This window comes from Chiloscyllium plagiosum, unplaced genomic scaffold (assembly GCF_037043375.1).
Source record: "Chiloscyllium plagiosum isolate Xiang-an unplaced genomic scaffold, Cpla_swu_hap1 HiC_scaffold_42, whole genome shotgun sequence".
Taxonomy (NCBI): domain Eukaryota; kingdom Metazoa; phylum Chordata; class Chondrichthyes; order Orectolobiformes; family Hemiscylliidae; genus Chiloscyllium; species Chiloscyllium plagiosum.
In genome coordinates, this window is record NW_028270180.1 from 5,493,000 (window position 1) to 5,520,995 (window position 27,996).

Consider the following 27,996-nt stretch of genomic DNA (forward strand, 5'->3'; position numbering starts at 1 on the left):
AAACATTGCCCCTTAGGTCTCTTTTATATCTTTCCCCTCACACCTTAAACCTATGCTTTCTAGTTTTGGACCCTCTACACTGGGGAAAAGACCTTGTCCATTCACCCTGTCCATGCCCCTCATGATTTTATAAACCTCTATAAGGTCACCCCTCAGCCTCTGACACTCCAGGGCATACAGCCCTAGCCTCTGCCTATAGGTCAAACCCTCCAACCCTGACCACATCCTTGTAAATCTTTTCTGGACCCTTTCAAGTATCACAACGTCGTTCCTACAGGAAGGAGACCAGAATTGAATATTGTTCCACTCAGTCAGCAGAACCTCTCTGCTCTTTGTGCCCACTTGTGACATCTGGAACACTATATGCTTTTTTTACAGCTCTCTTCACTGATCCTGCCACTTTGAATAACTTAGGCACACCCTTCCGAACAGAACCCTTCCGAACAGGACCCTCCCTGTTTCTCCACGTTCTCAGTAGAAAAGAGCATCCCCTCGTGCTTCTCTGCATCAAACTTTATCTGCCTTCTCTCTGCCCCCTCCACTAAGTTGTCGAGATCTTCTTGAAATCCTACTACACCTTGAGGTAACTCCAGAGAGGCCAGTATCCTGGCACCAAGTCACCTTTCATTTCCACATGAACAGTCCTTGACTTTAGCACTGCCCCATTCAGAGTCCGGTACCAGAGTGACAGTATCCCTGACACCCAACCTTTTCATGGCAGACGTGGGTACTGCAGGTGCTGGAGATTAGAGTCAAGATCAGTGTGGTGCTGGAAAAGCACAGCAGGTCAGGCAGCATCCGAGCAGGAAAATTGACGTTTCGGACAAAAGCCCTTCATCAAGAACACAACCGTTCCATGTCAGCCAGGGCTCCCTGATTGGACCAGATTAACAGGCTCAATCAGGGAACTCCTATTCTATGAGGTCTAGCTGGCTGACCTCATTATAATCACTACACAACTCAGTTTACAAATCTCCCAAGTGTGTCATCTGCGAACTTTGAAATTGGTCGCTCTGTATCAAGATCTAGACCAGAAAGTAGCCAGAGTCCCAATACCAACCCCTAGTGAACTCTACTAAAAACCTGCCTCCAGCCCAAAAATATCTATTGACCATGACGGTCTGTTTCCTTTCCCTGGGCCAATTGGTACACATGTTGTTACTGTCCCTTTTATTCCTTGACCTATTGCTTTCCTCACAAGTCTGTCTGTGCTGATGCCTTTTGGACACATCCATAAACATCACATTAACAGCTTCACCCCTCTCTATTTTGTTTCAAACATTCATCAGCAAGTTAGTTGTTTAGAAATCAATGCTCAAGGATCACACTGGCCTCAAAACGTCAACTCTTTCTCTCCCTACAGATGCTGCCAGATCTGCTGAGTTCCTCCAGCACTTACTATTTTAATTTCAGTTTTCCAGCATCCTGCAGGATTTTGCTTTTATTTGTTGGACGAATCTGTGGATTTCTCTTTGTCCCCTTTGCGATAACACAAGCCTCGTTTCACAAACCAGCACAGGTCACAGATTGGGTGGTATAGTGGCTCAGTGGTTAGCACTGCTGCCTCACAGCACCAAAGACACCGGTTTGATTCCCATCTGCAGGAGGGAGGGCTGTTAAAATTGGGGATGTGCAAGGTGGTGTTTGGAGATTGATTCCCTACAACAATATACCCCCACAAAGGGGCATGAGTGAACCTGATGGATTTCTGGCCATTTGCCATTTCACAGTCACTTTGAACATTGCTGCATTTTGTTTCTTAATAATGGGATTGAAAGTCTCAGAAACAAAGCAGTACTTTGTCATGGTGGTCAGTGATTAGATAAACAATGCAGGGAAGGTTACAATCAAGGACATGAACAAGGCAGCCTCTTACAGAACAGGGTTCCGAAACTCGGTTCCAACTTGCCTTAACATAGACTCATTTGCTGGGGTGAGGGGGAGGGTGATGGTGGAGAGGAGGGTGGGGGGGGGGGGGGGGGTGGTGAGGGTGGGTGTGAAGGGGGAGGGAAAGGATGGGGGTGAAGGTGAGGGTGGAGGGGAGGGGAAGGGTGGGGGTGAGGGTGGAGGTGAAGGTGAGGGCGAGGGTGATGGTGAAGCTGAGGGTGAGGAGGTGAGGGGGAGGGTGGGGGTGATGGTGAGGGGGAGGGTGGGGGTGGGGGTAAGGAGGAGGGAGAGGGTGGGGATTGGTGGGGCACATGCCCAAATTGCTAGATCCTCTCAGCAGCCGGGAAGGACTGAAGAGGTAATGGGGGACGTTGATTCACACAGTGGGTTGGATGTGGATGTGAGTGGGCATATGGTGGGGTGGGCTGCCTGGCTCTGACACTGCCCCCAGTCACTTTGTTCATTTGAGTGGCTAGAGTAGGGTCAGTGAGGGGGGAGATGAGGGTGTAGACCATAAGAAACATGAAGAGGAGGAGGCCATTCAGCCCCTTGATGCTGCTCCACCATTCAGTAGGATCCTGGCTGATCCAACATTCCCTCATGGCCACTTTCCTGCCCGTTCCCCATGATTCCCCTTGATTCAGAATCTCTCTATCTCAGCCTTAACAAGGACCCTGTCCCACAGCTCTCTCTGCACCTAGGAGTTCCAAAGACACTCTGAGAGATGAAATCCTTCCTCCTCTCCATCTGAAATTGGTGCCCTTTTATCCTGAGACTGTTCCCTCTGGTCCTATTTGCCCACTTACTTATCCCATCAATGTCTCCATCAATTATTTGTATTCCTCTCATAATCTACCATTTTCCACCTACTTTTGTGTTGTCTACAAGTTTAGTTACAAGACATTCACTTCTGTCCTCCAAACATTAGTAACCCCAGCACTGTTGCCCGTGGAACCTCACTGGTTATAGGTTGCCAACCTGAAAAGTAACTCCTTATTCCCACTCTGTATCATGCCCATTAACTGATTCTTATCATTTCACCCTTTGTCAAACACTTTCTGAAAGTCAAAATACAGCACTTCTACTGCTTCCCCTCTATTTACTCTGGTTGAATCACTCTAATAAATTAATCAGTCACATTTCCTGTTCATGAACCCATGTTAACACTGCTGGGTTAGAGTCATAGAGATGTACAGCATGGAAACAGACCCTTCAGTCCAAATTGCCCATCCCGACCAGATATCCTAAATTAATCTAGTCCCATTTGCCAGTACTCATCCCATATCCCTCCAAACCCTTCCTATTCATATACCCATCCAAATGCCTCTTAAATGTTGTAATTGTACCAGCCTCCACCACTTCCTCTGGCAGCTCATTCCATACACGTACCACCCTCTGAGTGAAAAGGTTGACTCTTAGGTCCCTTTTAAATCTACCCCCTCTCACCCTAAACCTATGCCCTCTAGTTCTGGACTCCCCGACCCCAGGGAAAAGACCTTGTCTATTTACCCTATCCATGCCCCTCATGATTTTATAAACCTCTGTAAGGTCACCCCTCAGCCTCCGATGCACCAGGGAAAACAGCCCCAGCCTGTTCAGCCTCTCCCTATAGCTCAATCCTCGAACCCTCGCAACAGCCTTATAAATCTTTTCTGAACCCTTTCAAGTTTCACAACATCGTTCCGGTTGGAGGGAGACCAGGATTGAACGCAATATTCCAACAGTGGCCTAACCAATATCCTGTAAAACCAGAACATGACCTCCCAACCCCTATATTCGATGCTCTGACCAATAAAGAAAAGCATACCAAATGCCTTCTACATTATCCTATCTGCCTGTGAGTTATGATCTTCTGTATGTTCTACTACTTTCTTTAATAATTGGTTCCAATACTTTCCTAACAATCGATGTGAGGCTAATAACTCTATAGTTATCCACATTTTGCCCTCCTCCCTTTTTGAATAGGGGTGTCACATTGGCAGTTTTCCAATTCAAACGTCTTCAGAATCCAACGATTTTTGAAAAATTATAACCATTACATCCTTTACTATGTAACTAATTCTTTTAGGATCCTAGGATGCAAGCCATTAGGGCCAGGGACTTATCTGCCTTTAGTCCCATTAGGTTTGACTATTACACCTCCTCCAGTGATGATGATGGTACTTAGTTCCTTCTCTGTACTTTTTAGGATTAATGGATGTTCAAAGCATCTTCCATTATAAGGACTGATGTAAAATATCTGTTTAATTCCTCTGCCATTTCCTCGTTCCTCATAACTGTCTTCCCAGAATCATTTATATTCTAAGGTTCTAGGTGAGGGCGGTGTGTGGGAGAGGGGAGAATGAGGCTGGAGAGCGCATTGAGTGAACTTGTCCAACACCTTGAACAATATTCCATCCCAGCAAATTCAAACCAGTTCCCATCATGGAGTCCAGACCCTGCCCCTCCAAGTGGGATTGTTCCCAGTCTAAGGGTCAGGACAGAGCTCGGCTCAGGTCGCAATGCCCTCTACAGGTGAACAGCTTGCTCATTGAGTGAAGAGGCCATGGGCACTAGCAGGAAGCAGTACGGTGGTTTAGTGGTTAGCGGTGCTGCCTCATATCACCAGGGGCCTGGGTTCGATTCCATCCTCTAGTGACTGTGTGGAGTTTGCACATTCTCCCTGTGTCTGCGTAGATTTCCTCCAGGTTCTCCAATTTTCTCCCACAGTCCAAAGATGTGCAGGTGAGTTGGATTAGCCATGGGAGATGCAGGGTACAGGGATATGGTAGGTGTTCGGGTTGATCTTCAGAGGGTAGGTGTGAGTCAATGGGCTGAATGTCCTGCTTCTAGGATTCTAAGGGTGAGGGACCAAATGTAGTGTGTTGCTGAGGGGACTGTACCTTAGCAAACACCAACCCTTCCAGGAGTGAGCGTGGATATCCTTATTTTAACCTGACAACGTGATGTTAAATATACAGCCAACATCATTTGAATTATGTTGCTGCTGTTGAATATTTATCTTTGTCTGCCTTTTTGTGTCAATTCCTAAACCTGAGCTACTGTTTTTTGATTCACAGGGTCACACAGTAATGCAGCTTGATGGAGATCCTTCAGCCCATTGTCCCTGGGCTGGCTCTTTGTAAGAGCTAGCCAGTTAGTCACCGTTCCCTGCTACCCTTCTCCTCCATCCCTACAGAATATGTTCCCTTTTCAATATTCTGCTCTTAACCCTCTGCTGCAGCTTTTCATCTGAGTGACGTCTCCACCCTATCCAATTTAAAGATAGCAGCAAAATGACAAACTTTGTGCTTTGTCCTAATTTGCTCGATTAATTAGAATCCACTCACATGACCCCATTCTCCAGAGAGCTCACAAATGGCAAACTCACTGCGGTGTAGCAATGCTGCCATCCAGTGTCAGGGGCAGAGGTTGCAGTGCCAAGACAAAGCCAGGGACAATTTGCCCCAAAACATAAACTCATGCCTCCCAGAGTTAGTTCGAGTGTGTTTCTGAAGTTTTCTGTAACAATAAATCAACCAACAGAGGGACAGGTCTATACACATGTATCTCCAGCACCCATTGAGACCACCTTGGGTTTTAATAAAAGGAAGGAAGGATTGAAATTGGTTTTTAAATAGATGTTTTTACGTGGCCAGTGAACCAGTTGCAAACAAAGCCCGACGAGTTTAATGCTTACGTGAAATAAGTGACGGTGGCAAATCAAATCAAAATAGAGCTGGAAGGGGAAATAAAGCACTGTATCCCCCAGGTGCCCAATACTCTCAAAAGGCATCGAAAGCACTGATGGACACCAGGTGCTCCCTCTCCAGGGACACCCAGGCTTGAACATAACCACGGAAGAGGGGCAGGCAGTCAGCAGAAATGATACCCCTCCACTGCCTGCTGCCTGGAGCTGTTTATAGCCAGTCTGGTCAGGCCCAGGAGCAAACCCACCAGGAGATCCTCCGATCTGCCTCAGCACTGGGTGCCCAAAGATCAGGAGCATGGGGCTGAAATGCAATCAAAAAGATAATAACAGGGTTTCTTTTAGGTAACTTAAAAGGGAATGCAGATTCCCACAACCAACATACACCTGACTTCACAGCGCCGCAAAATAAGCAGTTGGGCTGGGAGTTGGTGAACCACCACAATCCGCGGTTATACGGGACTGCTGCATGCAGCACTCACCAACCCAGATCTCCACGGGAAAGAGGGAGGACTGCCACACTCAGAACCCTCCCTCTGGGCATTCCCACCGGCCGGCGGGTAAATAGGCATGTGAAGGTGTGTCTGGGCAGTGTTTGACAGAGAACAATTGGATGGTGGCGTTGTGGATGGCGGTCCAGGCTAATCCTTTGGGTACACAGGATCAACTGAAATTTGAATTCAATTAACAAAATCTGGAATTGAGAGCTGCTCTCAGTGAAAGTGAACCACAAAACTATTATCAATTGCTGTAAAACCCATTTTTTGAGTGAAATTACATTTTGAATGAGTTGGGTGAAAGTGGGTACTGTAGATGCTGGAGATTAGAGTCAAGATTAGAGTGTTGCTGGAAAAGCACAGCAGGTCAGGCGGCATCCGAAGAGCAGGAAAATCGACGTTTCAGGCAAAAGCCCTTTTTTTTTGGGTTAGATTCCCTACAGTGTGGAAACAGGCCCTTTGGACCAACAAGTCCACACCGACCCTCCGAAGAGTAACCACCCCCCACCCACCCACCCACCCCCCAGACTCATTTCCCTCTGACTAATGCACCTAACACTATGGGCAATTTAGCATGGCCAATTCACCTGACCTGCACATCTTTGGATTGTGGGAGGAAACCCACGCAGACACGGGGAGAATGTGCAAACTCCACACAGACAGTCACCTGAGGCTGGAATCGAACATTGGTCCCTGGTGCTGTGAGGCAGCAGTGCTAACCACCAAGGTGTCCTTCATCAGGAATGAGGCTGTGAGCCAAGGGGGTAGGGAGATAAATGGGAGGGGATGGGGCTGGGGAGAAGATAGCTGAGAATGTGATAGGTCAGAGAGGAGGGTGGAGCGGATAGATGGGAAGGAAAATGAACAGGTCATGAGGACAGTGCTGAGCTGGAAGTACAGAACTGGAATAAGGTGGGGGGAGGGGAAATGAGGAAACTAGTGAAGTCCACATTGAATAAGTTGGCAAATGCACAGCAAATGAAGTATAATGCGAGGTTACACAATTTGCTAGTAAAAATAGGAAGGTGGATTATTAGCTAAATGGCAATAGATTGGGAAAGGGGAAGGTGCAACAAGACCTGAGTGCCCTTGTACACTAAAATAAACATGTTGGTGCAGCAGGTGGTGGAGAAGGTCTTTAGAGCAAGTACAGGTACAGGGATGTCTCACTGCAATTGTACAGGATCTTGGTGAGACCACACACCTGGACTACTGTGTCCTGTTTTAGTCTCCTTACCTGAGGATGGATGTTCTGGCTGTGAAGGGAGTACAACAAAGGTTTATCAGACTGACCCCTGGGACTGGAAAAGCACAGCAGGTCAGGCAGTATCCGAGGAGCTGGAGAATGACCTCATTCCTGATTAAGGGCTTATGCCCGAAACATCGACTCTCCTGCTCCTTAGATGCTGCCTGACCTGCTGTGCTTTTCCAGCACCACACACTCGACCCTGATCTCCAGCATCTGCAGTCCTCACTTTCTCTTCACTCCTGATCCCCGGGAATGGCAGGACTGACCTATGAAGACAGATTGATTTGGTTAGGACCATACTCACTAGAGTTCAAAAGAATGGGGAGAGATCTCATAGAAACCTGTAAAACTCTTAACAGGATGAGACAGAGTAAGCACTGTTCCTGATGACTGGTGAGTCCAGAACCAGAGGTGCACAGTCTAAGGATAAGCTATTTAGGAGTGAGCTGAGGAGAAATTTCATCACCCAGAGAATGGGGAGTTCTCTGCCACAGAAAGTAATTAAGGTAAAAGAATACAATATTGTCAGGAAGGAGTTAGATATGGTTCCTAGGAGTAAAGGGATCAAAGGGCATGGGGAGAGAGTGTGAACAGGGGACTGAGTCAGATGATCAGCATAATCATATGAATGGACAGGGCAGCCTTAAAGGGCCGAATGGCCTCTTCCTGTTTTCCGTGTTTATATGGATATGGTTTCCTTTAGGGAAGGAAATCTGCCATCCTTACCTGGCCTGGTCTACATGTGACTCCAGACCCCACAGCAATGTAGAAAACTAGAGAGCATAGGTTTAGGGTGAGCAGGGAAAGATTTAAAAGGGATCTAAGAGGCAATTTTTTTCACACAGAGGGTGGTGCGTGAATGGAATGAACTGCCAGAGGAAGTGGTAGAGGCTGGTACAGACAGCATTTAAAAGGCATTTGGACATGGATAGGAAAGGCTTAGGGGGAATGAGCCAAACACAGGCAAATGGGACTAGACGGCATGATTGAGATGGGTCAAAGGGTCTGCCTCCATGTTGTATGACTCTATGACTCTTAAATACCCACTGAAATGGGAACAAATGCTGGCCTGGCCAGTGGGTCTGTGGGAAATAAACATTAATATGCAATATAACTTTATAAGCCAGGATAATAAATCCTCAGCTGGGCTGATGCTGATGGCTGGACACTTTCACTGCCTCCTCCTCAGCTCCAGTAATCAACTACACCAGAACCATCACTACATGCCTTGCGAGGATCAGAGTGTGTCCTCTTCATGAAAGGCTGTTTGTTCCCATTTAACATCCTCCTTTCCCTGGCTCACAGTAACACGTCCTGACTGAGCATGAGACACTGGAGGGGGGATTGACACATGACAAAGCTGCTTTCCAGGCAGTGCAGCAGCCCTCTGTACAAACAGTACATTCTGTCCCTCTGTGAATACCCTGATGGGCTCCTCCATTTCCCGTCAGATTTTGTTCCCATGAAAGGCACACATCAAGGCACCCCTCAGGACATATCCATTCCTGAATCGTTTGGTGACTTTATTCTGAGAAATAGTTGTAGTAGTTCACGCCACAAATACAACTTCCTGGCTAAACTGTTCTCAATTTCTTCAAACGGGTTTCATTAACCATTAACTTTCCACACTATCATTCCCTGACAGATATTTATTACCTGAGTCACAAATTCTTTTCTGTTCACTCCTGGCTGATAATTATTATGGTCACTTATTCATTTCCGTACATTCCTCTTAAATAAACACTCGAGGCAAAACAGGATTTCCACTCCTGAGACTTCAAAGCCATTTGAGAATCATAGCATCCCTACAGTGTGGGCGCAGACCATGCGGCCCATCGGGTCCACACTGATCCTCCAAAGAGCATCCCACCCAGACCCACTCCCCTACCTATCCCTCTAACCCTGGCTGACCCACCTAACCTGTGCATCTGTGGGAGGAAACCATAGCACCATGCAAAAGCCCACACAGACATGGGGAGAATGTGCAAACTCCACATAGACAGTCACCTGAGGCTGGAATTGAACCTCTGAGTTTTTTGTAGTTTTATTCAATCTTGGGGCGCAGCATTTATTCCTGATCTCTGACCGGCCTTGAGAGGGTGATGGTGAACTAATTCCAGATGCACAACTGAATGACGTGGCTGGCCATTTCCAGAGGATGGTAAAGTCATATTGTTGTGGGTCTGGAGTCGCATCTAGAGGGGTTTGGGGGCTAAGGATTTCCTCAACTGGAAAGGCCATTACCGAATGGGAAGGATTTTATAGTTCTCTAGGATGTTCACAGTCACCCTCACTGTTACTAACACAGCCATAGAGGTCAGCCGCACAGAAAGAGACCCTTCAGCCCATCGAACCTGTGCCAGTCAAAACAAACCACCTAACGATTCTAATCCCATATTCCTCCAGCACTTGGCCCATAACCTGGTATGTTTGGGTGTCACGAGTGCACATTTAAACTGAAACAATGAGCTGCGGATGCAGGGGATCTGCAATAAATACAGAAATCACTGGCAAAACTCAGCAGGTCTGGCAGTATCTGCGGGGAGGAAACAGAATTAATGCTTTAACTTGTACTTGAACGTTAACTCTGCATTCTCGCACAAATGCTGCCCAACCCTACTTCATTTTGCCAGAAATTTCTGCTTTTGTTGCACATCTGAATATATTGAGAGTTTCCGCCTTCCCATCCCCTTCAGGCTGTGAGTTCCAGATTGCTACCACCCTCTGGGAGAAAAGGTTTATCCTCACATCTCCTCCAAACGTTTTTGCCCATATCTTAAATCAATGCCACTGGTCAGAGGGGACCAGGGGAATGGTTTATTCCTGTCTCTCCTCTCACAAATGTATTCTCAATCTTGGCCCCTTTCAATCTCCTCTGCTCTAAGGAAGGTAACCCCAGTTTGTCTGATCTCTCTCCAGCCCAGGCAACATCCTGGTAAATCTCCCTGCACACCCTCCAGTGCTATCACATTTCTCCTATACCAAGGGTTCCACACAATACTCTTGCTGTGGTCGAACCAATGTTTTATGCAGAATCAGTTTAATCTCCCTGCACCCATACTCTATGCCTTGGCTAATAAAGGCAAGTATCCCTTTTGCCTGCTTAACCACTCTATCCACCTCTCCTGCAGCCTTGAGGGACTGTACACCAAGATCCCTCTCATCCTCAGTGTTTCCCATGTCCTACCGTTCATGGAGTATTCTCTTGCCTCGTTTATCCTGCCCAAGTGCATCACCTGTTATTCCCAATTTATGGAGTTAACTGAATTTAGATTCCCCAGCTGCTGTGTTGGGATGCGAACCCATCTCTAAATCAGTCTAGTCACATAACCACTGTGCTACCTTAACCCAACAGCTTGGAAAAGCAGTCTCTTCAAGATGCAGGGAAGTCAGTTTAGTCATTACCTCCCCAAGATACCCAACATACACGGTATTCTGCAGTGTTTAGCATGAATTGTGATGCCCCCTGTTTCCAAATATCCATCAGCCAGGGCTCATTTGGAAGAAGTCTGTGCTATTTAACTCGATGACTCTATTAGTAATTGAAGTGTGGTTTACATGCGCTAAGAGCACCCTCTGGTGTCAAAATAATGAACAACTACCAAAGCTAACAATGCTGAATGACAAAGGAGGTGTTAAGAGTTATAGAGATGTACAGAATGGAAACAGACCCTTCGGTCAAACCCGTTCATGGCAACCAGATATCCTAAATTAATCTAGTCCCATTTGCCAGCATTTGGCCCATATCCCCCTAAACCATTCCTATTCATATACCCATCCTGATGCCTTTTAAATGTTGTAATTGTACCAGCCTCCACCACTTCCTCTGGCAGCTCACTCCACAAACGCACCACCCTCTGCTTGAAAAAGTTACCCCTTAGGTCCCTTTTAAATATTTTCCCTCTCACCCTAAACCTATGCCCACTAGTTCTGGACTCTCCCACCCCAGGGAAAAGACCTTGTCTATTTATCTTTTCCATGCCCCTCATGCTTTTATAAACTTCTATTAGGTCACCCCTCAGCCTCTGACGCTCCAGGGAAAACAGCTCCAGCCCATTCAGCCTCTCCCTATAGCTCAAATCCTCCACCCTGGCAACATCCTTGTAAATCTTTTCTGAACTCTTAATTTCACAACATCCTTCCGATAGGAAGAACAGAATTGCACACAATATCCCAACAGTGGCCTAACCAATGTCCTGTACAGCTGCAACATGACCTCCCAACTCCTGTACTCAATACTCTGACCAATAAAGGAAAGCATACCAAACGCCTTCTTCACTATCCTATCTACCTGCGACTCCACTTTCAAGGAGCTATGGACCTGCACTCCAAGGTCTTTGTTCAGCCACACGCCCCAGGACCTTCCGATTAAGTGTATAAGCCCTGCTCTGATTTGCCTTTCCAAAATGCAGCACCTCACATTTATCTAAACTCCATCTGCCACTTCTCAGCCCATTGGCCCATCTGGTCCAGATCCTGTTGTAATCTGAGGTAACCCTCTTCGCTGTCCATTACACCTCCAATTTTGGTGTCATCTTCAAACTTACTAACTATACCTCTTAAAATCAATTCCAAATTTAGAGACAGAAAAACGGCAGATGCTGGAATCCAAGGTCGACAAGCAGGAGGCTGGAAGAACACAGCAAGTCAGGCAGCATCAGGGGGTGGAGAAATCAATGTTTTGGTTGTAACCCTTCTTCAGGACTGGGGGTGGGTGTAATCGGAGCCGCAGATAAAGGGGGGGGGGGGGGGCAGGGTGGGGATAGGTGAACACAGGTAGAAGGTACGATCTGGTTGAACGATGGGAGGAGTGAATCCATTGGGTGGCTGGAAGGAAGGTCGATGAGAAGAATGGAAGGGAGGGGGAGGGGACAAAGAAGTCTTTATTAACTCTTGTGGTCCTCCACAATTACAGGGGTCAGGCGCAGCAGAGTTGCTGCTCCGTGAGAGGTCCAGGGCCCATGGCCACCTCCTCCTCTTGCTGCACAGAACTGCAACACTACCACAGTAACTGTCTTTCAAAAGTACTTTAAATCACTATCTCCACCAAAACCAGTGTACTGGAGAAACTTAGAAATCACGTGACACCAGGTTATAGTCCAACAGGTTAATTTGAAATCACAAGCTTTCGGAACGCTGCCCCTTTGTCGGGTTCACCTTGTGATTTCAAATAAACCTGTTGGACTATAACCTGGTGTCATGTGACTTCTGACTTTGCCCAGCCCAGTCTAACACTGGCACCTCTACACCATGGAGAAGCTTATGTCCGGCAGCACCCATGAAGAGAGAAACAGATTTAATGTTTCTGATGAAGGATCACTGGACTTGAAAGGTCAACTTTGTTTTCTTCTCTACAGATGCTGTCAGAGCTGCTGAGTTTCTCCAGCATTTCTCTGTTTTTGTTTCAGATTTTCCAGCATCCAAAGTTCGTTGTTGTTAATGACTGTCTCAATGTCTTCGCTTCTTCTTTAAGCAACATTCGCTGCACAAATTCACAGAAATCTCAGGGTATAGGAGGCCATTCAGCCCACTGTACCTGCACTAGCTCTTCAAATTAGTGTCTTCTTCTAGTGCTGCCCTCTTCTTTTTCCCTTGCATATCATTTCTATCCAAGTAATTGTCCAGTGTCCTCTCGAATGTCTAAATGAATCTGCCTCCGCCACATGTCCATACCCCAAACACTCAAGAGATTTTTTTCTCATGTTTTGCAAATCACTTTAAGGATTTGCCTTCTTGTTCTGCAAAGATAAAGAGCCACTTGTTACTTCATCATGGAGGAACAACTACGGGCAGCTGGGTGGGCTGAGGTGGGGTTGGGTGATCTGATGGAGGATTAAAAGGATGGACAGGGGATTGGAAAAGGCAGATTCAAAATATTGCCTTGAACTGCAGCAGTAAAATAAGATTCACAGGGAGGCAATGGTCTAGTGGTATTATCAGTAGACTATTAATCCAGAAACTCAGCTAATCTCCTGGGGACCTAGGCTCCAATCCTGCCATGGCAAATGGTAGAATTTGAATTCAATGTAAAACAAATCTGGAATTAAGGATCTACTAACGACCATTGTTGGTTAAAATCCCATCGGGTTCACTAATGCACTGCAGGGAGGGAAATCTGGCCTACATGTGACTTCACACCAACAGCAATGTGGCTGCCTCTCAACTACTCTCTGGGCAATTAAGGGATTGGTAGGGATGTGTATCCCCATGTGCACCAATCATTAAACGGTTTAAGTAACCCACAACCACCACAATCAAGATGGCAGCACAGTGAGCTCAGCAGTTAGCACTGCTGCCTCACAGCGCCAGGGACCCAGGCTCAATTCATGTGTGGAGTTTGCACATTCTCCCCATGTCTGTGTGGGTTTCCTCCCACAGTCCAAAGATCTGCAGGTTAGGTGGACTGGCCATCCTAAATTGTCTGCAGTGTCCAGGAACATGTAAGGCCAGTTGGATTAGCCATGGGAAAGGCAGGGTTCAGGTAGGTGGAATGGATGCTTTTTGGAGGGTCAGTATGGACTTGATGGGCTGACTGGTCTGCTCCCTCACTGTAGGGACTCTGTACAGTGACAGTGCTGGTTGCTGCTTTATTTACACCAATGCCACAGAACTGGGCCCTATCCACAGGTACACACTTTTGTACACAGACTCTGTTTTGTATTGTGTACAAAACGGGCCCAGCTCGCGTTACTCCCGGGACAACAGTGGGTGAGAATGGCCTGTGGGGCTGTAATATTGATTATCAAAAAACAGCTGATGAAATTACACTGTGTTTAGCAACAACCATTCAATCACTGGTCTGAAAACAGAATGTGGCAATCACTACTTCATTGGAAGGCAGTGAAAGGTTCTATTATTTTATTTTCTTGTCAGAGCAAGTCACGTCAGGAACAGATCTCTCTGCTGTTTCTTGCAGCAAGCATCTTCACAACATGGTCCATGACAACTGCTCCTTTGGTTTTGCCTCATTAAACACACCACAGACCCAGTAAAATGTCCTCACGATAGTGGTTCATGCAACTCCCAAATTAAAGACAGTCATTCGATGGGAATTCTAACACAATCCAGGGGATAGTGGGTCAGATTTCAAACCAGGGATCGAGGCAGAAACTCCAGTGTTTTGCCCAGTGGGAAACCAGAGAAGCATGGGGCAGAAGAGTGAATACTTTGAGGATTGGAATCAATAGTTGAAGCAGGAGGACACTGATGTTTCATTGATAGTTCACTCCTGTAGGCAACTGTAACCTATACTATTCCAAATATCTCCCAGAAACAGGCAGACAGTGCAGGGACTCTCAATTGTTCATGGCTTTTGATCAGTCCAATCAGTGTTTTACGATAACGGTCCAGAAATCTTGAAAGGCTCATCACACTACTGAGAATTTCGTCATGAGTAATTCTAAAGTGAGCTTATGGTACCAGGGAAAGTGGATCTGAGACCAGGTCTTGTAACACATTCACATCTCAACCCCAACTCTCTCTAAGACAAACTGTCAGAGAGAGGAGAATGGGGATAATGGGAACAAAACATCAGAGTGTATGAGGATTTTATAAAGTTTCAGATAAAATGGTATGGCAAGTTGAAATAACTTAAGCGAGCTACACACACACACACACATAAACTGAGATAGTTAGAGTCAGAGGAAGAGAGAGAGTGGGACAGAGAAAGAGAGAGACAGAGAGAACGTGAGAGTCAGAGAAAGATAAAGAGAGACAAGAGACAGACATAGAGATAGTGATAGCATTCAAGGGAGACTAAGATAAAGACAGAGAGAGAGATTTGAGAGAAATTAGGTAAAATGTCAGTAAAGAAAAAAGCTCACAAACCCTGGCTGACAAGTTTGTATAAAATGGCTACAGGTTTAAAGTGTAAGCCCACAAAGTCTCCATTCGTGAAGGTTTCGAGCAGTTGGTTGATTTCTGTGAGGGGATGAGCTGCAGCCAGTCTTCGAGTTAGGAGGTTCAGACACAAGCTCACTCCGCAGACAGACAGGGAAGGTCAGATGCTGGTGAAGGTCAGAACCCGGCTGGGCCAGGAGTCCATCTTGCTCAGAGATCAAATGGCAAAACTGAAAAATAAAATAAAATGCTTTGTTAGAGAAGCAAGGTTTTTTCTTCTTTCATTCACGGGATGAGGGCATCACTGGCTAGACGAGCATTTATTGCCCAAACCTAATTGCCCAGAGGGCAGCTCAGAGTCATCCACATTGCTGTGGGTCTGCAGGGCATACCAGGTAAAGATGGCTGCCTACATCCCTAAAGAACATTCGAGAACCAGATGGGTTTTTCCAACAATTGACAATGGATTCATTGTTATCATTGGACTCTGAGTTTCAGAGTTTTAAAAAATTGAATTCAAATTCCACCATCTGACGCAGCATGATTCAAACCTGGGTCCCCAGAACATTACCTGGGTCTCTGGATTAACAGTCCAGTGATAATATGGCAAGGCTATTGCTTCCCCTAAATATTTTGTAGAGTTGGACAAATCAAAACTACTTTGTTTTTTGCTCAAATCGCCCAAACTCAAACCCATTCTCCCCCCCAGTTTCAAACCTTCTCATAAAAATGACACATCCTGGGACATGATTCTACAGGCACCAGATGTCCAGGGAGGAAGGGGCTTGTTTGGGAACAGGGGCAGCCAAGTCAAGAAATTGTACCTACTTGCACATGATGTTTGTGTGCACACAGAACCCAGCATGCGTAGACAGATGTGTATGTACCCCCAATACAACACTGCACCAGATGGGAATTTATCCCCAGTACAGCACAACACCAGATGGGTATTTGTCCCCAGTACAGCACAACACCAGGTGAGTATTTATCCCCAGTACAGCTGCATTTTGGAAAGGCAATTCAGGGCAGGTCTTATATACTTAATGGTAAGGTCCTGGGGAGTATTGCTGAACAAAGAGACCTTGGAGTGCAGGTTCGTAATTCCTTGAAAGCAGAGACACAGACAGACAGGATTGCGAAGATGATGTTTGGTATGCTTGCCTTTATTGATCCATATATTGAGTATGGGAATTGGGAAGTTATGTGCAGCTGTACCGGACATTAGTGAGGCAACTTTTGGAATACTGTGTTCAATTCTGTCTCCCTGCTATAGGAAAGACATTGTGAAACTTGAAAAGGTTCAGAAAATATTCACAAGGATGTTGCCAGGTTGGAGGGTTTGAGCCAAAGGGAGAGGCTGAATAGGATGGGGTTATTTTCCCTGGAGCATCAGAGGCTGAGGGGTGACCCTATACAGAAATTTATAAAGTCATGAGTGGCACGGTTGGGTGAATAGTCATGGTCTTTTCCCCAGTATAGGGGAGTCCAAAACTAGAGGGCATAGGCTTAAGTTGAGTGGGGAAAGATTTCAAAGGCACCTAAGGGGCAACCTTTTCACACAGTGGGTGGTGAGTGAATGGAATGAGCTGCTGCAGGAGGTGTGGAGGCTGGTACACTTTCAATATTTAAATGGCATCCGGATGGGTATATGAATGGGAAGGGTTTAGAGGGATATGGGCCAAATGCTGGCAAATGGGAATAAAATTAATGTAAGATATCTGGTTGGCATGGACAAGTTGAATCAAGGGGTCTGTTTCCGTGCTGTACAGCTCTATGACTCTATATCTTTTATTTTCATGTATTTTTGATTGTGGACTGAAACGGGAAAAGGAGTGTTGTGAAAACCAAGAGCATAGGGATGGTGTTAACTACAGATGAATTGGGGCTGGGGGTGAGTATAAAGGAAGATTCAGCTAGCAACAAGCTGCTGATTAGTCTGTTTAACGGTGACCAGTTGTCAGTGAAAAAGGCTTTCTGCTTGCACAACAATGTGATTGGCTCCCAAATAGTTGACCAGCTTGTGGGTGTGAACAAGAAAGGCCAAAATCCTCCAGACCTCTGGAAAGGAAGGAAGCCATTTATTTTCTCTTACCAGTTGTTGAAAGGTGTTGCTTTTAACCAATAAGTCAGAGAGTTTATAAATTGTGAAACAATTACTTTATCCCTCCACTCAGCAAGTGAAAGCAGCTGGAGAAGAGAGACTGAAGGGCAGTGGGTCCTGATGATCTAAAAGGCTCACCTCTGCCAATTCTGTACGCAGGGATCATTGAACGGCCTTCCTAGTTTTCCCCAGCACGCATAACACTAATGTTTTGTTCTCTATGTATATAGAGGGAGACTTTATGAGGGGTTTAGGTCGTGTGTCGACAATTTATAGCTGTTTAGCTGTAGCTAAAACCAATTTGTAATGAATAGTAATTCCTGTTAAGTACAGAAACCTGGCTCATGCTTCCTGTTAACTTGAGTCTAACAGACAGGGAAATTGGGCACTTTGAGTACTTTAATAAAATGTTTGACTTCTGTGACAGTGGGGCTTCTTTGCCAGTGCATTCCAGTAAGGTGAGACAGCATGTATTTATCCTCTAGTACAGCATCACATGTGTAATTATCATCTCGTCCAACACCACAGCAGATCTGTATTTATCCTCTTGTACAGCTGTACACCAGATCTGTATTTACACCAAATACAGAATTATGTTAGACAGACATACTGCACTGCACAAAACCATGTATTTAACCAGTAGGTGATGGAGTTGCCCTCTCCATAGTGTCTGCTCTGTCTTACCTGCCCAGTGTGCCCCCAGCATGGGTGTAATACTTGTTGTAATCAAGTCGTAGCAGAAGCTGAGCCAGGTCAGCGTTAATCTGGTGATTGCGAACACTGGAGAGGATCTTGAAAAGCAGGGACGATTGACGACTAAAACCCTAGGTTTTACCAACAAAAAGGAAAACAAGTGAGCAGCATTCCAAAAGGAGGATAGTCTGCGCTTTTAAACAATTACCCTGGACTCATCAGCACCAGAAGTAATGATTAAACCCCCACTAAATTCCCATGTGTTTGCAGAGATCTCAGACTTCTGGTGCTAATATAACCTGTGGCTCTAACCTTGGATTTATTGACCAGACTCTAAAAGAGAGAGAGAGAGAAAGACAGACAGAGAGACAGCGAGAGAGACAGAGAGCGAGAGAGAGACAGAGAGCGAGAGAGAGACAGAGAGCGAGAGAGAGACAGAGAGCGAGAGAGAGACAGAGAGCGAGAGAGAGACAGAGAGCGAGAGAGCGAGAGAGCGAGAGAGAGAGAGAGAGAGAGAGGCACAAGCAGAGACATGAAGACAGAGAGAAAGAAAGAGAGAGAGAGACAGAAGAAAAAAGGGAGAGGGAGAAAGTTAGAGAAAAAGACACCAGTAGAAACATAAATACTAGAGTGAGAGAAAGAGAGAGGAAGAGTGGGTAAGAGGATAAAATGAATAATTATCTTTATTTAGATCCTTAGGGACTTCCTAATAAATGACTATTGTTATGATAATTATGACCACTGCTGTTGATAATTCTGCACAGCAAGTGCTCCAAAACAGCAAATGATAAAAACAGTTAGTCAGTTTGTCCTTCTTCAGGCTGGTTCAGAGGGAAATGTTGGTCAGTGAACCTTCTGCTCATCTTCAAATACAACCAAAGGATCTTTGACAACCACCTTAGCAGGTTGAAGACATTTTGCCTTAACTTTCAAGAATGGAACTTGCATGCACAGAGGTACGAGAGCACAGCTCAAAGCCATCAGGAATCGAGCTCAGGCACAAGGAGCTGGTGCAATTAGACACACACATAAGGAACAATAGTCTATAGCTGGTCTCACCGTCACAAGAAGTTCCAACTGTGAGCTACCACGTTCGTCCAACGGCCCTGGATTCTGACTGACCAGAGAACAGAAGTTATGGCATAAATCGAGAATCTCATTCAGACAATGGAACACCTGTAGAGAATGGGAGTAAGTATGTGAATGACAGAAGCTCTCTGTTCGTTGAAATAAAGTGTTCTCTGAGATGGAGTTCTGAAAATCTGTCAAATTGCCATTTCTTTGCTCCTGACATCTCCTCACTCTGTGCCAATCCTATCACAGAACACTTTTTTTCTGCTCCCTCCTCCTACTCTTTTTCTCTCTAGGTTCCCAATCTGTAATTAAACTGTGAAAACTCTAACTTCTCCCAGATCTAATTAAAGTCATCAGCAGAAATGTGAACTCTATTTCTCTCTTCACACATGCTCCCTGACCTGCTAAGCATCTCCAACATACCAGGTTGTTATTTAGCCATATTAACACCGGCTCAAACAGCAGGACAGAAGCTGGGAATTTTGCAGTGAGTAACTTACCTCCCACTCTAAAGCTCACCATTTATAAGGCACAAGTCAGGAGTGTGATAGAATACTCCCCACTTGCCTGATGGGTGCAGCCCCAACAACACTCAAGAAGCTTGACACCATTCGGGACAAAGCAACCTGCTTGAATGGTATCGTACACACAGATATCCACGCTCTCCAACACTAATGCTCAGTAGTAGCAATATGTACTATCTACAAGATGCACCTGCAGAAATTCATGAAGGGTCCTTAGACAACACGTTCCAAACCCATACCACTACCATCTAGCAGGACAAGGGCAGCAGATATAAGGGAACACCACCAGCAGTGAGTTCCCCTTCAAGCCACTCACCATCCTGACTTGGAAATATATCACCTTTCCTTCAGTGTCACTGGGTCAAAATCCCTCCCTGACAGAACTGTAGGGCTACCTACAGCTCATGGACTGCAGTTGTTCAAGAAGGCAGCTCACAACCTTAATGGCAATTGTAGTGATGCCGACATCCCATGAATGAATAAGACAGTAAAATTCCACGTTCTAGAATTTGTACTGGATCCATTTGAAACTGAACTAATTGTTTGGGACAGCTGTTCAAGTGGCACAATTCTTTCCCCAGAGCCCTGTATCACAATTCATTGGATAAATTCACCTTTTTGTCCCCTCATTTCATCTCTGCTGATCATAGATGCACTGTGTACCAAATCTGTGTCCACTGGCTACTGAAAAATTCACTCCAGCAAAACTGTTTAGCATTTATCTAAATTTCTCCAGCTTCTCCAATCATGTTCGTCACTGAAGCCTTTCCCCACTGGTAGCATTCCAGTAAATCTTTCCTCTCTTAAGGCCTTGACATCTTTTTTAGGTGTAGCAGTCTGGAATTTAACACAGTACTCCAGTTGAGGCCTAACCCCTGTGTTTTCTCGAGGTTCCTTGCTTTCAGGGAAAGTGTACTCACCGGTTTAAGGAGGATGAAGGACTGAGCCAGCAGATTACTCAAGAAGCGATCATGGGCCAACCGAATGCTCTCGAAATCTCGGATAGAGTTTATCTCCTGGAGGAGCTGTGAAAACTGGGACTCGAGAACATCTACCTGCAATATTACAAGTTGCTAATTAGCAGTGTGGTATAACTAAGTCTGGAAGTATAGCATACCAAAGGAGCTTTGAAGAACACCAGCCTCAGACTAATATTTGCACTGGGCAAACTCTTAACCCTATTGCTGGATATAGTCTTACAAGGTTCTATTTTAAACAAATACAAAACAAATTATATTAATAACCAAGATAGAAACTAAGAGGAGAAGTAGACCATTCAGTCCCTTGAGCTTGATCTGACTGTGGCATTAGCTCTGCTTTCTTGTCTGTCTTCAATAATCCTCTATTCCCTCATCAATCAATCAAAGTCCAGCTAACTCAGCCTTGGATATATTCTATGATACAGCCTCCAATGCTTTCTGGGGCTCAATGGTTAGCACTGCTGCCTCACAAAGCCAGAGACGGAGGTTTGATTCTGCCTTCGGGCAATGGTCTGTGTGGATTTTGCACGTTCTCTACATGTCTGTGTGGGTTACCTCCCACAGGCCAAAGCTACGTAAATTAGGTGCAATAGCCAGTGGAAATACAAGATTACAAGGGTAGGGGGATGGGTCTGGGTGGGATGTTCTTCGGAGAATCAGTGTGGACTTGTTGGGCCACATGGCCTGTCTCTAAAGAAACAAATTGCGTAGGCTTACGACTCTCAGAGAAAAAAAACTTCTTGTCTCTATCCCAAACAGGAGTCCTCCTATTTCTAAACTGTGTCTCAGTCATTGCTGAGGCATAGCTCAGGCTTATAGCTTCACTTTTCTGTTAGTGTACTGGTCCAGTGCATCTCACAGACAGTGCTCCATTAGTTTGAATTCCTCCTACAACCTTCAGCACCTTTGTGCTGCAACTCACTGGCTTAGAGGTAATCTGGTATGTGAGGGCAATGGGCCATCGGAGAATTAAAACAGCAGGATTTACAGTGTCTCTCCTTAATAATGAGGGCTGAACAATCAAGACCGAAATTGATAGAGGAGGAAGGATGATTAGAACCAGATCAGGTTAAAAAAAAGGAAAAAGATTTGGATTAAGAAAGAGAGAGAGATAAAGAAATAAGAGATGGTGTTTCATCATGAGTCCATTGGAGCGTTTCAACAGGCTACCTGACAGTGAACTGTACATAAATCTTGAGATAATAACACACATGCACACATTCCAGGAGTGGCAAACACAGCATCCTTATTTGCTTCCTCAAAGATTTGGAAGCTGAGGAAATCAAAGAGCCTTCAACAGTTGGCTAAAATAAGGTCAACCAACTCTGTTAAAACGAGAAGACTGGGGTCTGCTTGTTGTGTATAATTTGGTGCTACATGTTACATTTTACACATAGCATCCCTGCAATGATTAGTAGAGATTGAGTGACACATTTCCAAAGAAGCAATACAATTTCTTGCTGTTCAAACTCAGGACAGAAAATAAACGGTTTGTGCACATACAGACATGTCTGCAACACATGCAATGCAAATACAGTTCGAGATGTCTTAATAATTGTAAGATATATTTTGCTGCCATAATTGATTGGATTTGCTAAATCCCTGCTTGAAACAATTTTACTGTTGACTAGCTGTCAACTTGCACATGGTTCCCCACAGTCATGATGTTTATAGTCACTAATGTTTTGTGCCACTACATCCCTGTGGGTTAGTGGCCCAAGCAAGCATATCCTGCAGTCAGTTAGGGGCTAATTACTATTGTGCTGCTAGGTTAGCAGCTCACTGGCTTCTCCTGTTCGAGAAAGACCTGGTTCTTTAACTCTTATTTTGTTTATTCTTTTACACATTGTCAGATTGTAATTTGTTGATTTCTGTACAAAGCACAACATAAAGTGATACACGATTGGAAATAATCATACACCCTCCTGAATATCTGCAGGAAAGTGAACAGCTAGTCAGGGACTCTCTTTAAAATCATTTGACCAACACTCCTAATGGAACCATGTAATTTCAATGAACTATTAATATATTGAAATTGAGATAAATTAATGGTCAGTAAACTGAGTGTTTCATGTTTGTTAACGTACAAGTTGTTAAGGTTAAAAGGGAAACAGATAATTTTTTTTAAAAATGTAGTTTAATTAGTTAATTGATAGCTGTGTTTATAAAGGGGGAACATCTGGAATTGGGGGAGAGAGCTATCATACTGGTACAATCAATAAACCAGACGGATTGGAATCTAACAGCATTTATAGGAGAAGAAGCAAATTACTGCAGATGTTGGAATCTTAACTAAAAACAAAAACGGCTGCAGATCACAGCGGGTCAGGCAGCATTCATGGGGAGAGAGCAAGCTAACATTTCGAGTCTAGATGACTCTTCATCAGAGCACTAAAAATGCCAGCTTGGTAGGAGAGGGCCGCTTTCCAAAGGTGGAGATTAGAAACCATGACTTAGAGTCATAGAGATATACAGCACGGAAACAGACCCTTTGGTCCAACTCATCCACGCCCAACCAGATATTCTAAATGAATCCAGTCCCATTTGTCAGCATTTGGCCCATATCCTTGTAAACCTTTCCTATTCATATACCTATTCAGATGCCTTTTAAATGCTGCAATTGTACCAGTCTCCACCACTTCCTCTGGCAGCTCATTCCATACACGTATCCCCTGTGTGTGAAAACGTTGCCCCTTAGGTCATCTTTCCCCTCTCACCTTCAACCTATGCCCTTTAGTTTTGGACCCCCCCCCCCCCCCACCCATCCATCCCAGGGAAAAGACTGTCACAATTTACCCGATCCATGCCCCTCATGATTTGATAAACCTCTATAAGGTCACGCCTCAGCTTCTGACGCTCCGGGGAAAATCTCCCCATAACTCAAACCCTCGAACCCTGGCAACATCCTTGTAAATCCGTTCTGAAGCCTTTCAAGTTTTACAACATCTTTCCTGTAACAGAGAGACCAGAGTTGCACGCAGTATTCCAATAGTAGCCTAACCAGGATCCTGTACAGCCGCAATATGAACTCCCAACTCCTATACTCAATGCACTGACCAATAAAGGCAAGCATACCAAAAGCATTCTTCACTAATCCATCTACCTGTGACTCCAGGAGCTCACCATTAAGTGTATAAGTCCTGTCCTAATTTGCTTTTCCAAAACGCAGCACCTCACATCATCTAAATTAAATGCCATCTGTCACTCCTCAGCCCATTGGCCCATCTGATCAAGGTTCTGTTGTACTCTGAGTTAGCCTTCTTCAGTATCCACTACATCGCCAATTTTGGTATCATCTGCAAACCATACCTCCTTCATTCATATTCTAATTCAAGACTTAGTTGGAGTTACCTAGGGGACGAATGACTGAAACCCATTGTAATATATTGGAGTACAGGTTCTCACCAACATTTGATGAAGCTGAATGTAATGATCATTGGAAAATGAGATGGATATGGGAACACAAGTTATGTCTTTACTAAGAGAAAAAACAAGGCTCTGTCACTTCTTATTTGAAGTAGGATCAGGTGTAAAATACTTGCAGAGTGTGTTGCTCAACAATTGGAAAATTTTCAAATCTAATAAAATGTATAGCTAAGTTTATAAGAAATATGACCTACTTAATGCAATCAAGGTATGGTCAGACTCTGGTAAATTTAGTAAGCTGGATGATGATTCTATAGAATGTATCATGGAGTTTAACAGATTTTAAACAAAATTGAAAACATTCTATTAGGAGAGTCCGAACTCAGCACTTCCATTTAAATGATTAGACTGTGCTGAGTTGTGCTTCAACACCTTGTATTAACTGGAATTAAATTTTCAAAAAGAAAGACACTTTTGGAACAGATGTTAGAAACCCAAACAAGAATTCCTGGGAAAACATTCAGTCCCATCAGCATTCAAGGCTCAAAAGGCACATTCAGTAGTAAAACAAATGGCAAATTCAATGTTAACAACCTTTCAGGACCATCTGGTTGTGGAATGCATGAATGAATGTGCAAGAAGAATTGTACCCAGAAGGAGTGAGGTTAGAGACACTTATGGTGACTAGATAGACAAAACAAATTGGGGAAACTATAACATCAGAATGATCTCCAGGAATGCCTGGGGAATGGTCAACTAGTTTTAAAATGCAACTTTAAATATCATTATGCAATAAGTTGTTGGAAATAGAATAACAAGTTTTTGAAATGATACATTACACAAACGTTCAAAAGATTCAGAAGATGATGAAGGGACTGTTCAGGCAGAAGAAACTGTACTGGTTACAAGAAGCTTCAGTCCAGTAATGAATCTTCGAGTCACACATTCATTCAACTGCGCTCAGTTGAATAGTGGATGTACACACTAAGTTTGCAGAGTGAATTGGTTAAAATGTTACCCAGATTCTTTGAACAATCACGACGAAAGAAGGGTTAAGAAATTTGAGAATTCTACCTGCATTAGCTTTGGGGCTGACCATAAACTAAATTCACTAAAGAGTTGTAATTATACGTAAAATAACTGGGGTAAACCACTTTATTAGCACAACTGTTGTATTGAGTGAAATGTTGCTGTTGGCCAGGTTGCATATGTAAAGACTCAAATAGAACTGAATAATGGAATACTATGAGGTAATTGTTTGTGGGAAGTAAGTGAATTTACAGTTTGTATAATCTGGACATTATTGCAATCGTCTAATGATGCTTCTCTAATTAAAATATTAAAAATCTGGGAATAGGCACTTAAGTGAAAAACAGATAATTGTAGCTTTATGACTGATAATTTTCCCATTCATCTTCTCAAGTTAAAAATCCTACTCAAGGATGCTGGAGGAAGGGACAACGAGTTGCACTAAATCTGCAGGCAAGATCTGTTATTGATGTGACATCTGTTTAAAATAAAACTGAAGGTCACTATCACATCCCACATCAAGTATTGATGTAGCATGTGGGGAAACAGCTGGGACTGGGACAGAACTGATGGACTGGTATCATCAATAAACTCTCTGCACTAAGAAAATCTATGTCTCTAAGATTCTGTTTGACCACCCAAGTTAGAATCTCTAAACACAGGTCAGAACTTGGCATACCATGCCCTGGATGCATTTCTTTCTTTATTTTAAAAAGGTTGTTCTGCATTCCTAAAAAGAATTTGAAATGCGGTGACCTAAGAAGCAGAATGGTCAAACTGAAAAAAAGCTTTTGTGCCTGTACAGTGCAAAGGGGAAATGTTTTACTTAGTTAATAGGGAGTTCAAAACAAGTAGTTGCAGAGAATGTAATCCATCTTGTGTGGGCCTTTGAAATGTAACAACCACCCAAACATTGGTGTGATTGTCAGAATAGGAATATTGCAATATTGGGGAAAAGCATGACTGGGTGACTGTATCAACCCCAAGAGTATAAATTAAGTGACACCACCAGGGAGTGACTGTCTCCAACTGAAAAATATTCTATAATATTACAGGACATGAAGGGATAATCATAGGGGATGAGAATTAAACAAGTCATGCTAAGTACAGGGATGGCTACCTGCCAGTTCCTGCTGGTGGAGCAGCAGTTGTTGTTTTCCCATGAAATAAAACAGTGTATTCAAGGAACATTACAAAAGCAAGACACCAGACAAACTAACCCTGCCCAACCACCCCACTCCCACCCATACACATCAGGTTCCAACAACTGAATTTTCGACATTTGCTCGCAATGGATCAAAGTACTTTTTGTCTTAACTAATCCTTACTATGCAACATGTCTATTTTACACCTCTGAGGTTGCAAGTCCAGGTCCCTGAGTTGCCTGACCCTTCCCAGCATAGCCACTGCGGCAACGACTTGCCTGTGGGAAGCACTGACTCCGTCCGCACCGCTCTGCAGCTCGTGCCGTTGCTACCTGCGGGGAAGAGCTACTTGGCGTGCTGTAACACAATGAGGAGCGCTGCATGCCCTGAATAGGTGCGGAAATAAGTGTAATAAAATCAGTACATAAGGAACTCAGGGGCCACAGATAAAGTTGCCTTTATATAAGAAAACTAAAGCACTCTTATATTCTAATGCTAAAACCGATTTTGCAATTGGACAATAGTTGCTGGGCAACGAAGAGTATGTTAAGAATTATACTAACAACCAATTTAAGATCATCAGTTGAGTTTGCATTGTGGTTCATTATGCTTGCTGGAAGCTGCACATATTTAAATGAAGGGATAAGGGATTAGGGAATATGTTCAGGCATCCTTTCTTTGTAAATTAAACAAAAGACTGGGGGATCAAAAAACTTGTGCAATCTTCATGGCAATGACTTGTCCAATCAGCTCCCTTTTCTCATGCAGTATTAATGACTGCTCTTTTGAAATTTTGCATTCTTGAGGCTGTCCTGATGAGTGCAAAATGAGGACATTCTACAGCATGTCTCTTTTTATCCAGTTCTGTCCACCAAGCAGCTACCCCTACATTTGTTATAGAAGGTAGGACTTTTGGGGAGCTTAGAATTAGATGACCACCCAACCCATTGGAGGCCTCCTCCTTCAGCCTTCATCCATGACTGTCTCAGTCATGTCCTTTCACTGCTGTAGGAAGATCACTATGCTCCCATCCTTGCTCTCAGGCAGATCAAGCAGGTTCCACAATATCCCACACTTTCCTTTATTCAAAACACAGAGTCACACACTCCCTAAAGTCTAATGTCTGCCCTCCTTGTCCCTCATGATGATAACATTTCGGGTGGTGGAAACCTGAGAGAAACAAAACTCTGTAAAGCAACTGAGCAAATTCTACGTTGTCTTGAGTCACTATTTCAGGTACATCAGTGACCATCATCATTCTCTGATATGCCCCAATCCCTCAAGGAAAAGATGAGAAAAAAAGCTGTCCACTCTTCAGCTCAGTATCTTATTTGATTGACGCAGAATAAACTTTTTTTTTTAAATCAAAGAACTGCAGATGCTGGAAATCAGAAACCAAACCAGAACTTGCTGGAAAAATTCAGCATGTCTAGCAGCATTTGTGGAATATTCATTTTCCCCACCTCTTGCACATATTCTGGGGTTGTGGGAGGATAATTAGGTTTCTAAATTTAGATTGATATTTGTGACTTTTAATCAAATTCTTGTTCTATGCTTAAGTTAGGAAAACTGGCTACTTTAGTTCCATCTGTTGCTGTATTGGCAAATGCCCACATGTTTATCCCCAAGTGAAGAGATCGAGTATTGGCAAGCTTTTCAAAAGTAAGAAGTTTTACAACAGAGATTAACTCTGTTGAGCTGGAAGCTAGGTCAAATTTTGTTGTGTCTAATCCAGGGGCAACATTGGTCAAGTGAAGTTGATCCACAGTGATCCATAAAAGGATCAGCTAACAGCAACCAGACTTACAACTCTGGACTCCAATAACCAACAAGATCAGTACTGGCAGAGTAGCAAGAGGAAATGACTGTTCGCTTTTGTGATAAGCGTTTGCACAAATAATGTTTGAAAATAAAATTGCCCGTT

The 27,996-nt window shown here is 44.2% G+C and overlaps 1 protein-coding gene across 4 annotated transcripts in view; it reads right to left on the reverse strand.

Annotated features, from left to right (window-relative positions):
• Positions 1-14,165: 14,165 nt before the first annotated feature.
• Positions 14,166-27,996, reverse strand: part of tubgcp4 (tubulin gamma complex component 4) — a 48,570-nt gene continuing 34,739 nt past the window's right edge. For 2 of the 4 annotated variants that reach the window (XM_043680426.2, XM_087981943.1), the window contains 5 exons: positions 26,351-26,458; positions 20,473-20,607; positions 19,014-19,130; positions 17,946-18,085; positions 14,166-15,390 (listed from right to left, as the gene is read on the reverse strand). In XM_043680426.2, the coding sequence (XP_043536361.1) occupies positions 15,378-15,390; positions 17,946-18,085; positions 19,014-19,130; positions 20,473-20,607; positions 26,351-26,458 (513 nt within the window). In that variant the 3' untranslated portion in view covers positions 14,166-15,377. Of the gene's footprint in view, positions 15,391-17,941; positions 18,086-19,013; positions 19,131-20,472; positions 20,608-26,350; positions 26,459-27,996 lie in introns of those variants that run through there. The other 2 variants (XM_043680427.2, XM_087981942.1) reach the window with 2 other exon arrangements.